Raw genomic sequence first — 13,096 nt, 5'->3', positions numbered from 1 at the left:
AAGCGCCGCTGAAAGGGACTCGTAGATCGTCTTATATTTCTGTGAATCCCGGTAAGGGATGCTTGAGCCCAAAGCACAAGCAGAGCCCTGAGTTCGTCGTCAGTCCAATTTGTGCCTTTGGAACTTGAAGACATGATTGATGAAAACAGTGAAATCAGGGTGACCAGACGTCCCGTATTTCCCGGGATTGTCCCGTATTTCAGAATATTGAACAAAATGTAGTTACTACATTTGAAAGTGACGAATTTTCATTAAATAACCAACAGCTGATGAAGCAGGGACAACAATTAAATCGATAACTGTAAACTTTTGCAAGTTCTGCGATGATTTCTTGCTAATACATTGCAAACGAACTGGCCTCCTGCCTGTGTGTGGCAGGCTACTAGCTAGGCATGGAGGATCGAAGCAAATTCTCAATGGTGCAAACACCTCACATGATAAACAGTTTTTCTACCAAAATAATCACAAAATCGGCGGGAAATTCTTATAATTATACTATGGATTCTCAGTTTAATGATTTGGAGATGTAATCGGAGGAAAATGTTATTGACTTTTCATAGATCTAGTTGTTTCAGCTTTCGTTTTGAGTCTTGGTGTGCACGATGCCGCGATGTTTCATCTAATTTTTAAGTTTGACAATATGTTTCACTTTGAAATTTTATTCATTTCTAAAACATTTTATGTTTAAAATTTTAAAAATACATTTAATAAAGTTATGATTTTTATTAGATGATTGGATTTTTTTGTTTACTTGAAGTTTGAACTTTTCCCTTTTCTTTATTTTATATATACCCTATCCTTTCTGCTTGCCCTTTTTTGTTCCATCTATCTTTATTTCCTATCTTTCTTTCCTCGACATTTTCTTTTCTCTCTCTCTCTCTCTCTGTTCATCTTTCTTTCTCTCCTTCCATTATTTTCTATTTTTTCGTTCTCTTCCCCTTCATTCTTCCCTTCCATTCTTTATTCCTTTCTTCATTTTTCCCTTCTCATTCTTTTCCCTTATTTTTATTTTCTTTCTATTGTTTCTTTCTTTCAAAGAATGAAGGAAACATGTTTATTTCCTTCTTTCTTTCCTCCTACTTTTTCTCACCTTTCCCCCTTTAATTGTCTCCTTTATTTTGCGAGACATTTATTAATCTTCCCTTCCTTCCTTTCTTTCTATATTCATTTCAAAGAATGACGGAAACCTTTTTTATCTCTTATTATTTCTTTCATCCTTTTATTCTAACTTTCTGTTATTTTTTCTGTTTTCTTTCCTTCCCAATCATCTCTTTTCTTTCTCCCTTCATTCTTTCGTTCACCTTCCCTTCTAATTCTTTATATTTTTTTCAAAAGTCTTATTATTATACTATGGATTCTCAGAAGCCCACACTTTGTGTGGGCTTCTTTGTTGATCTTCGTTTGTCAATTGTCCCGTATTTCATTTTGTGAAATCTGGTCACCCTGAGTGAAATATACAAATGACGCTACAGTACAACCCCGGGGTACAATACACAGAATGATAATTCCTAAATGCACATGACAATTGGCATATACTAGTACACTGGCAATCTGCTACACGAAAATTAACCTGCACGAAACACAGCGCGCGCCTTTGAGTCGAACCCGGAAGAAGCACGACACAATGACGTCATAGAATCATGATTCAAATCACGATATCGTTTATACGACCCTTTTCGTTCGTGATTCTACAGAAACGTCTTTCCAAACGCCCCTTTTTCCGTGTTTCATGTTTGTGATTTGAAAGACGTTTATTTCCAATTTCGACTAAACGCAATCGTGATTCTGCAGAATCGTGATTTGAATCATGATTCTAATCATGATTCTAGGGTAAAAAAGTGTCGAATAAACGCACCCATGGTCATATATTAAATTTAGCCTGGATTAACTTTGAGTTAGCAAACAGACAATGAACCAGTTGTAATACAACATCTGCTCCTAGACCTCACCCACTATGAGCAGAATAACCTTTACACACTGAAAGCTTCTGGCAGGAAAGGTATATGCATGTTTCTTTTCCTGTACGTTTCCGAAGCCAGCCAGCGAGACAAGTCCAGAGGTATTAGTCAATCCAGTAAAAAGAGAATAGATTAGAATAACAGAAAGGAAGAACGTCAAATATGACTTTTTGATATCTAATATTTGATATAACAATGACACAAGGAAGTTCATGTTTGTCATGGAATTGTCAAAGCATAGAGCTATTAGCTCTATGGTAAAGGGATCAAACTAGATTTGGAAGGTTTGAAAACTATTAAGGGAGGAGGGGGCAAAAGTTGAAATCACCCAATGGAAAACAGTTCTTAAAACTTCTGTATCTAGGCATCATAAAAGAGTAAAGAAAGAAAAGTAACTATGAAGCCAAACACTTGAGATGGGGCAAGGTACTTGCAAACAATTTGTAATTCTTGGTTCCCAAATCAACCATCTAGGTCTGTCAATAAATTGCAAACTTTAGATTGATTGCAGGTAAGATTCTTGCATGGTTTGCATCAGTTTTAGTTGAATTAATTTGCCTCTGAAATTTGCAGATGATTGCAAATATAGTTGCAACATCCATCTTCTTAGCTTGAAATGGAGTTATGCCTGTTTTCAATACTTACAAGCATGTATGGTATCGATTTGGGAAAATGTGATACAGGCTCAAGAAAAAAAAAGAACAGGACCTCTTTATACAATGGAGCACTGCTGTGTGTCCACTCGAAAATCAATCTCGATACAAAATGCATTTATGCATGGTGGGTTTGATTTTATTCCCAGCTGCAGCCATTTGTTGGTTTCGTCTTACAGGGAAAACTTGTTCTAGTTTTTAAAATGCATGCAGCTCTGGTAGACGGTCAATACCATTTGAATAATAAAATGTTTCACATGGCCTTTTCTTGTGCTTAAGCCTTTCTCTGCCATGTCAAGCAATAGGGTGTGTTCAATGTCGGTTTACAAATTTAAACGGAACCATGGATCATGATTGAAAACATGATTACAAAACGCAGATATTATGAGAAACAAAGGGCGTGTTCAGTGTCCACTTTTCCCGGTCATAAAAGTAAACGTCTTTCAAATCATGATTCGGAGGAAAATTTAAACATCAAACAAGATGCATTTGTAAACGTGTTCAGCTCAAATTTATGACTTTGAGCATCGCGAATGCGACATTGAACACACTTGCGTTTTGGAACGCCTACACAAACAGGTGCCAGAACTGACCTTTCTCGTGATTGGTCAAACTGAGCCCTAAAGCTGCGCTAACGAAAGAGGGAAATTTAAAGACGTATGGCTTTATATTTTCGACACTGAATGGTGTACTGCTAAACGTGTATGTATTCTGTGTTTTGGAATTTAGTTTTCAATCATGATTCATGTTGCTGTTTAAAGTTGAAATGGACATTAAACACACCTAAGACTATTTAAGATAATACAGTGTCTCATGAAATCTAGAGAAGAATACAAAGTGCTTTCAAACTCCTACCATCACAAAAAATATAAAAATAATCTGATATTCTTCTAATGTGAAAGCAGATTACTCATGATTTCCTGTTTACTTTCGATTACATTTTCGATTGTTTTCCAGTGTGGTTTTCTCTCTTTTTAAAAAAATTCAAATCTACTTTTAGTTGGATGGAGTAGGGAGAGGGACCAACTGGGTACTTTGTTTACACATGATCAAAGTTACGTTAGTTTGAATATATGGAGAAAACGACTAACTTTAATTTTTGGTCGATATTTCAAAGATTGAATCCACCATGGAAGAAGAAAATAGCACAAAACTCACTAAAATGATTATCCTGCCATTTTTTCCAAACACCTTGATTTTGCTGGCGGAACGGAAGGGGTCCCTAATGCTACACTCATAAATTTTGCATTTTCCATGCCTCAATTTCTATGATTTAGATGATAAAACCTAGTTATCATTATTGTAGGAAAATAAAAAATTCAAGAGAATAGGACTCCATAATTGCAAACAGTTGTGATATTTTCTGCCTTTGGAGATTCATTTTGAAGCCTATTTGGACTTTAAAAGAAATTGTTAACTGCAGTTTTAATGTTTTTAGTGTAAATTTTTGCCATTTTATGTGTAACGAGTGGTGTGTCTGTTAGGAACTATAGTACCCCGTGATTATTTTTGTAGCATAATGGTATAAAAGTTTTTTTGTTTACTCTATAGTTTTGAAGTCTCCTAAGTTTTGAAAAGTCTCCTTTCAACTCCTTTATGTCAATGTTGGTTTGAAGGGTTAGTGTGGTTTTGAAGGAAATGTCACATTAAGTAACAGAGGTGTTACTATAAAAGCATATTATCAGGAAGGCCACATGTTCAGCTAACATCCTTATTGAGAGATCTTCTCAACCTTCTATTTCTCCTTCCTTAAAATCCATCGCCTTCCAGAATTGTGTTTTTTTTTACCTATTGCTTTGAAGGCAACAATGGGTACTGTATGTGCACCCCACCTTTGCCAAATTCAAAGTTTGCCAGTCGTACACTCATAGATACAAATCAAAGTTAATCAATTTATTGAAACAAATAAAAATGATTTTCAGATTACCATCACTTCATAAGAGGAAAATGAACACAGGAATGAAATGGAATAAAAAACTTCAGATATTGTTCTATTTACTTAAGATATATCTCTCTCATTTCTTTCCACTTTTCAGGAAAAGGTCAGTGCCAAAGCGCCACCCGAACAATACATTGCAAGGATTCGGAAAGTAATGGAGCCGGGGAACACGTCCAAGGTCGGTAGTTTTAAGGTATCAATCGCATTCCCGAGCAGTCCTGTTCAATATTTACTACCCGTACCTCAACTACGTAAACCGCTCACGCTAGATAATGTGTGGTGGTTTTGCGTAGGCTTGCTTGCTTTATATAAGCACGGCTACAGTCCCCTTTGTATTGGTGTGGCTTATACCTTTGTGGTAAAGTATATTGGTGAGATTGCATGTTAGCAGACATATTTTTTTATGTCTGTCAGTCTGTACTCGTCTTTATGTTTCACATATACACGCACTTGCTAGCTTTTCTCGCATTCCATGGATTGATGCCACCCAGACACTGGTTTCTGTATCTTTTCTCTTTATGTATTTCCTTGTTACCTATAATTTGTTTTTCACTCTGTAACCCAAGCATGTTTCCCCTAAATTATTTTGTTACCCTAATAGTTTCTCTATATATTTGTGTTAAATGTTAATACATGGTACTCTTGAAACGTCTTCCCTAGACTGAATATACAGTGTTCATCTTAGCAGTTATTTATCAATTAACCAACCAACTTTTAATCAGTCACATATCATCACAAAGAAATATGTATAGATCTTGAAATAAGCCTTCTCTTTTGTTTATATATAATCATCCACATATAGATTGTAGTAATCAAACTCACTTAATGCAATGCTATACTTTGATTTTTGATAAGAAATTCTATCCTTGCTAAAATGCAATTTGATTATTATTTGACAATTATCATTATTGTTATTATAAGCATTATCCCATTAGACTTAAATTGTGTGCAATTATCCTCAAAACGTATACATAAATTACCACAGAGACAAGGCTTTGATGCATTCCTGAATACCAATACTGATTAAAATGTGCGTTTTTTTTTAAAAGAAAACAGCATTGCATTTATTTTCCATGTAAATATTTCAAAACTACTGCCACGGCATTACACCCTTTTAAAAACTTCAATACATTTGAAAAATGGCCATTCACTGTATTAATCACATGGAATGGGAGGAAATAGATAAATCTACTTATCTATATGGAGTCAGATACAAGTAAAAGCAATCTCCATTAAGGATGAAGGCAGGATTAATTCCAGGTCCCATGGGCCGTTGGGGGCTTATACTTGTGATGAATATATTGGTATACTAATTGGCTGACTGGTCAAGCAAGAATGCTCGCCTTATGGTTCATTCAAAGTAGTATCATCAATCAGGAGTTGTCAATGATATCGGTAATAAGTACCAATGACTCGGAGCCGAGCAGGTTTTATGGCTCGTTTTGATATGGAATTATGAATTTATTTGATGAGAAAACAAATTATTGAAATCATCCTTAAGAATTAAAAAAGTCTGTGCCTTCAAATATAAAAAGGGATGTTAGGCCTTAATACCTCTGGTTTAAACGCAATTTCAAACTTGAGTAAACCGTCAATTTTTTTTCCAAGATGTAATCAATGGCTTTTATAATTATTTTGCACAGTTACTCCACAACCCTACCCTGTCTGGCGTCAGTATAAGAACTCAAATTCATTTTGGAAGGGCTGCTAAGAAATCCCTGTATTATATTCCAAGAATTAATGTACTTGGACCCATGGGCAGATACATTATTTGAAGGGTGGCTCTTTAAAAAAAAATTGCTAACTCAAAGCCCCCATCCTATTTCTTCACTTTTCAACTCTGTTGAAATACACGCAGTAAATAGGCCATAACGGTCTACATGAAAGAGCCCTGTCAATTTGTCAAACCATCGATTTCCTTCAAAAGCCTCATGACTTGAAGTTATCGTCAATGATTTTAAAGTTGATGTTATGTAGGTAACAAGCAATGTGCCTTTATATTGAAGAATAATCCATTTACCTGGTATATTTTCTGAAGTAACCCCCCCCCCTCCATCCTCTCTGTGTTATTGCCATAGGCCATTGAAAATGTTAGGAAATATCGAAATTGGGGTGATTGATTGCCTATATGAGCCTGTTATAGGAAGACTAAGTAACACCATTTACATGTAGCCTTTTCTACAGACTTTTCCTCAAATAATGACATAAAACATTATAACATGATGGTGTCGGGGATGAACTATCAGACTGTCCTATGGAGACAAATTGTTATTTCCTGTCTTCCCAGACTCCTTTGGGAGTAAGAAGACCCAAGACTGTTGGAGCCTGGAGCAGAATACTTTCTTGTTTTGAAATATCATTTTTCATGTAAAAAGACATGTTCTTGTGAGGACCTCTTTCATTTTGGCGATAAGAATGTTCCCAAACTGTCTCAAATGAAACATTCCAAAGTTTGACTTAAAGCAACACTGCACCAACACTTTAAATGTCATATTAAGTGTACAATGATCAGACAAGATATAATGCATCCCCCTATTTGTTTATCTTGTGTCATTTAAGACCTTGATGTTAGCATATTATTTTAATAATACTCTACTTTGCCTATAGTTTTAATTCAAAAAGTAATACAACAATTTAGCTGAACTAAGAATGATGGCAATTTTGTGGTGAAATGTGATATTGCTTAAACCCTCTTTGGCTCCTAGCAACTGCATTTGTTTGGTATTGTGTTGTTTAGTTTTGGTTTGGTTTCCCTTTGTTTGTCATTTTCAGAGTGACAACCTGTATAAAATGCATTATATTGAAGTTTGAAGTAGTTATTAAAGACGTTTCCTTTTAGAGTCAAGAGGTTACGTTTCCATTTCTCTGTGTGGGTTGGGGTTTCCTGGCTTGGTAAAAAAAAACGATCAAGGATAGGTTCTTTATGACTGCATTTCTATCAAAAGAATTTGAAAAGAGAGCTTGAAAGGCAGACAAGACACTTAAGAAATATTAGAAGTAAATGCCACACTTCATCTTTAGATATATATTTTTTTCACCTTCATTGCAATTTACATGTAGTTAGGCCCTACATATTCAATCTGCACTGAGCAGTACAATTTGCTAGAGGGAATTTAAAGGTCCAGACTACCCCAGCAAAATGTTGATTTGAATAAGTAGAGAAAAATCAAACTAGCATAGCATTGAAAATTTCATCAAAATCGGATGTAAAATAAGAAAGTTATGTCATTTTAAAGTTTTGCTTAATTTCACAAAACAGTTATATGCACATCCTGGTTGGGATGCAAATGAGGAGACTGATGACATCATCAACTCACATTTCTTTTGTTTTTTATCATTTGAATTATACAATAGTTCATATTTACATACATGTATTTGACAATAAGGACCAGCTTGACTGAACCATAAAATATTAAAGAATGCTAATTCCACAATCCACATGTTCATTGAAGAATCAATCACTGTTTCACTTGAAAATGAAAATAGTGAGTGGATGGTGTCATCAGTCTCCTCATGTGCATACTGACCAGGATGTGCATATGACTGTTATGTGAAAGTAAGCAAAACATTAAAATGTAATAACTTTCTTATTTTACATCTGATTTTGATGAAATTTTCAGTGTTATGCTTGTTGAATTTCTCTCTTTTTATTCAAATCATTTTTTCGTCAGGGTGGACTTGTCCTTTAACTTCCTTTTTTTACTGATTTAAATATTTGAAACAAAATTCATTGTGGAATTTGTTTCTTTAATGAGCATCATATCACTCTAAATTTGTTTGATTCATTTCAATTTGATATGAACATTTATTATGATTTTGCTAATTCTAACATTTACTGACATTTGTTTATTATTCATATTGGCCTACATTGTAGTTGATATGATTTCACTAATAATACACAAACTAATGATTTCCTGAAATTATTAATTTGAATTTGTCTCACCTACATGTACATGTATCACCAACATTGCTTGATGCTTATTTTCAGGGAATCATTAGTTTTATATCATACCCTATTACAAGTGTTTCCAACCAAGTATAATTAGGCCTTTCGGTATCAGTTCAGAAGTATAACATTTCTGTATCAGTAAATGAAGAATTTTGATATTTCATTTTATTAGGATTTTAAATGAGTACTCATGAAAAATTGTCCTCTTAAAGCTCATACTGTAGGTGAAACTTGCCCATGATAAATTTCATCCCAAAATGATTAATGAAATGGAGAGCTACTCAAGTGGTGAGTTAGTACTTTTGTTTGCTTTCTTTGCAAAAATGCATTCCACCAAACATCCAGGAAGGCGTGAGGCAGCATTTTGCAATCGAGAGTAACACCCTGACTACGCTGGCATTTCTGTTGATGATTAATTTAATCAAATTCTACAGTTCCACTTCTTTGTATCTTTATTGATACATGCATATTTGCATAGATATTCATAACTTGTAAGTCCTCTTCTTGGTTGGAAACCTCTAGTAAATAGGGCAGTGGCGTATCTACGGGAAGGGAAGGAGAGCCTGCGGGGCAACTGCTAAAATTGCACCCATTCCAAGCTTTCATGCTTGGGGGCCAGTGCTTGAATTTCATCCACTCTCCTATGAATGTGACACTTGTTGGCATGCACCAAAATTGTGCTACTTCCAATTTTAATACACTTGAGGAAGATGGCCACCTAATTTTTTTTCCCTTTTCAAAAGAATCCTTTTCCTCTAAACATATTTGCACCCCTTTTATAGTGAGGTATGAGGCTCGTGCCCCTTGGCTCCCCCAAGATACGCCACTGAAGTGAGACACACATGCCCAGTGATAATGAAAGTGTACTAACTCTTGATTTGGGGGCCATTTTGTACCCTTACAGAGAACGAGAAGAAAGATGTTTGACACGTCAACGCAGAATCTTCGAGACCTGGAAATCTCACTCAGAACAAACAACATCCAGTAAGTATATGAAAGTGTCGGCTTAGGCTTTGGAATAGATGTATGCAGTAACCCGACCCACCCTCGCACAACCTGCAAAGTTTATTTTTTACATTCAATTTTGGAAGAAACGAGAAAAAGGTGCCGACCGACACTAATGTTCTACTTTTTTCATTTTTTTAAAACAGACTTGGTCAATGAAAATTGGCAAATGGGGCGATAGAACAGTGTCCATATTGTAAGCAGATCACTAATCTCAATCTCAACAATTTATTTTGAAGCTCTCATGAAGCTTTCCTAAAAAGAAGTATAAAATTTTGAAAATACTGCCGGACAGGCTCTAGTTTTCCCCTCTATATATAGCGGCAAACATTTTTTTTAAAGCCTTACATTGAGTAATGGTATAGGGATCGCTGCCTGCATTGTAGCTGACTGCGAGAATTCGGTTGCAGCTTTGATTAGATGCCTTATCATAGTAAGAGCAAGTTTGTCAGACCCATCCCTCACCACCTCCATGTAATGGTTGTGAGCAGTTTCCACGTGAGTTAAGATCAATATTAAAGCTGTGATTGTGATCTGAATCCATCGCAACTCAAGATAGAGCCTTTACTTTCTTGTGACAGACTGCCTGAAGTTGGTTGTGGCTTTGACACGATAGCTCATAAGACCCATCCCTCATCACCTCTATCTGGTAAAACCTAAAACCAGTATCCCTATGAGTTGAGATCAATCTTTAAGATGTGATTGTGATCTGAATGGATCGCAACTCAAGATCGACTCTTAATGTTCTTGTGACAGACTGCCCGTGGTTGGTTGTGGCTTTGACATGATAATTATCATTGTGAGTAAGAGCGAGCGTGTCAGACCCATCCCTCATCACCTCCATCTAATGGGTAAAAACAGTATCCATACAGACACATACAAAAGTGAGCTGTGGTTCTTGTCTAAAAGTGTGATGAAAAGTGTAAAGTAACTTTGGCGTGACATTGGCACACTCATGATTCCTACTCATGGTCTGGATTTGGGGCATGATTCCTTTGTGATGAAATACTCAAGGAAATGTGTCAAGAAGGAAATGTAGTTGAACTAATTATAGTGATGATACTTTTTGGTCTCTCGATATGACTACGGTACACAATGCATGGTGTCATCAGTGCTTCTTGTTTTGAAAATGATTACATTTATTCTGGCATCTCATTGTCACACCTTTGATAACATATTCGTTGAAAAGATGATTTAGAGATAAGAAGTATCTGAAATGAACATTAAATTCAATTCTTAGGACTTCAAGAATGTTATGAATGAGAAAATCGTATTGAAGTTGACAAATATAGGGTCTATTAAACATTTTTTAAAGAAAGTTTTATAGATAGATTTTAAGATTTTTGCAGTTTTAGAGGATCTTGGTTCAATACAAAATGATGGAGTCCAAAACGGTTTCTGAAAATCCATTTGCTAAATATATCTATTGAATTGTGACAACTACAGAAAGATTATTTTCAGGAAGCGTGATCTTTATCCGATCTAAATCTATATAAATAAAACTATTACTGTATTGCCAACGGTATTGGGTCATGGGAAGTGTAGTCTTACAAAGGAATCATGATAAAAATCTCCATTGTGTTGAAAGCAAAATAAAGAATTTGTCAGAAAGGGAATCAAAATATACCAGAAACTGAAAGTCAGGACTAGAAAATCTGAGCTTACAATTTAAACACATTAACAAAAAATGAGATCATACAATATTTGTCAGTTACAAAAAAGTTTATTAGTATTCGATTTGTATGTGTATGCAGGCCTGGATACAGGAGAAAATTTCATTTAAGTTATTAAAGATATCATTTATTTCAATACAATACCCATCCTATGACATTTATAGAAATAAATGGAGTTTCCTAACAACCATCATTTTATTGAAAATGAAATGCTCCATTGTATGGGGCAATCATCATAAAGCCAATAATTTCCTTGAACTCCTGTGCCATCGTGTCTGTGGAGTAGGTCTTTTTGAAGAAGGGGATTCCAATTGGAATGTCATATTGAGTCGTCTTTTGTTGGCAGTAATGAATAGGGTTTAGCTGTCAAAAGCTGTATCATTAGTCATTACAATCACAAGGCAGTGACGGTGATACATATTTTCCTCAACACCATCATTGTACTGTATCATCAATTGCTTATTTTCATTATGGTTGTCTGCAGGAATGTAAAGGTTTGAAGCAAGATTACAGAAATATACGTCGATAGAGCAGAACAAAAATGTGCTGAATGAATTGAACTTTTCTTCCTTTGATGATTTATGAAAATAATTAACTATTAAAAAAAGTGATAGATAATTGATGTTCACCATAGACCGTTCTGAGTGGATAAGTATTCATCATGCATCCTGAACCAAGTTACAAATTCATCTTACATGAGTATGTATTTTAGGCCGTGTTTATGCTTCCACTTTTCAGGCCAGAATCAGCATTTCCAAACGTGATTAGTCCTAAACACGGATGCGTCCATGCTTATTTTCATTTAAACGCTGTTTCAAAATGCCGATCATTAACTCAAAAAAAGGTGCGTTTGTAAATGTCGTTTGACCAGAATCAGGCTTTCTGGGGAAGTATAAACAGAACCATGATCATAAACGTGTTTAAATGACGTCATTTGGTACATGCTTCCGGTAAGATGAAAATCCGCGGGCAAATACAGTGGCATTGCTCGATACGGTCACATGTTATCTCCACAAAATAACAACACTCAGAAGGCAGGCCCAATTTGACCCCGCTTTCCTGCTCAATGAAAATTACGATGCGAAGCCAGCTGGAGATCTTGATTTTGCCTCTGAAAAGTTAAGCATAAACAGCACTCCCAGAACCACGTTTACGATCGGTGTTTTGAATCTACGTTTGAAAACGCTGATTCTGTCCTCCCAATGGAAGCATAAACACACCCTTAGTTTATAAAATTTAGTTTGATTTGCATTAATATTGAATATTAGTGATTCTAGTACTGTGATTCCAATTTGTCTCATATGCACATTGATTTTGAAACAGTATCCTAATTTCCTCTTCTTTTATGCTGTTGAGAGCTGACTAATCTAGTGAAGTCCTTGTTGAATGTTTACTAATTAGATACAAATGAGAATAATTGCGGATGGACATTTCAATTGAATAAATGCCAATATTTGCTTGCTCCTGGCAGCCAGTGAAGTGTATGACATGATTAAATGATTTAACCGGGGCCTCTTACGATTTGACGGATGCACCTTGACCGGGAATGTAAAGCTTTTTTCTTTAATTACAGTGGTCAGCGGTCACTGTCAATGTATCCTTTCATAATAGAATCTAGAAAGAAACAAGGCTATCTAAGCATAGATGTGGAAAAAAGATAGCTATAGTTCATTTATAATTATTGACCATGACACATTTTGATAAAGAATTGAAAAAAAAAATTACAAGTGCCACCCTGCATTAAAGAGCCAAATTTTATTAATTTATCTTTATCATATCGTATAGAGGCTTCATAAGTCAAACAAATGTATTATACATGTAGATGTAGGCCTGCATTTTCGCTACTATAGAATAATAGAATTTCATTGCCATAATTGTAATGTCTGAAAAGATAACTGCAATGGATTTCAGCATATTTT

General features: G+C 35.3%; 1 protein-coding gene across 1 annotated transcript in view; it reads left to right on the top strand.

Annotated features, from left to right (window-relative positions):
* LOC121426696 (formin-like protein 3) overlaps positions 1-13,096 on the top strand; it is a 62,106-nt gene that overhangs the window by 10,543 nt on the left and 38,467 nt on the right. The window contains exons 3-4 of the mRNA XM_041623069.1: positions 4,648-4,743; positions 9,404-9,483. Coding sequence (XP_041479003.1) covers positions 4,648-4,743; positions 9,404-9,483 — 176 coding nt within the window. The remainder of the gene's footprint in view (positions 1-4,647; positions 4,744-9,403; positions 9,484-13,096) is intronic.

This window comes from Lytechinus variegatus, chromosome 13 (assembly GCF_018143015.1).
Source record: "Lytechinus variegatus isolate NC3 chromosome 13, Lvar_3.0, whole genome shotgun sequence".
In the NCBI taxonomy this organism is placed as follows: Eukaryota; Metazoa; Echinodermata; class Echinoidea; order Temnopleuroida; family Toxopneustidae; genus Lytechinus; species Lytechinus variegatus.
The sequence above is the reverse complement of the archived record's forward strand: the minus strand, read 5'-3'. Positions and strand labels throughout refer to the sequence as shown.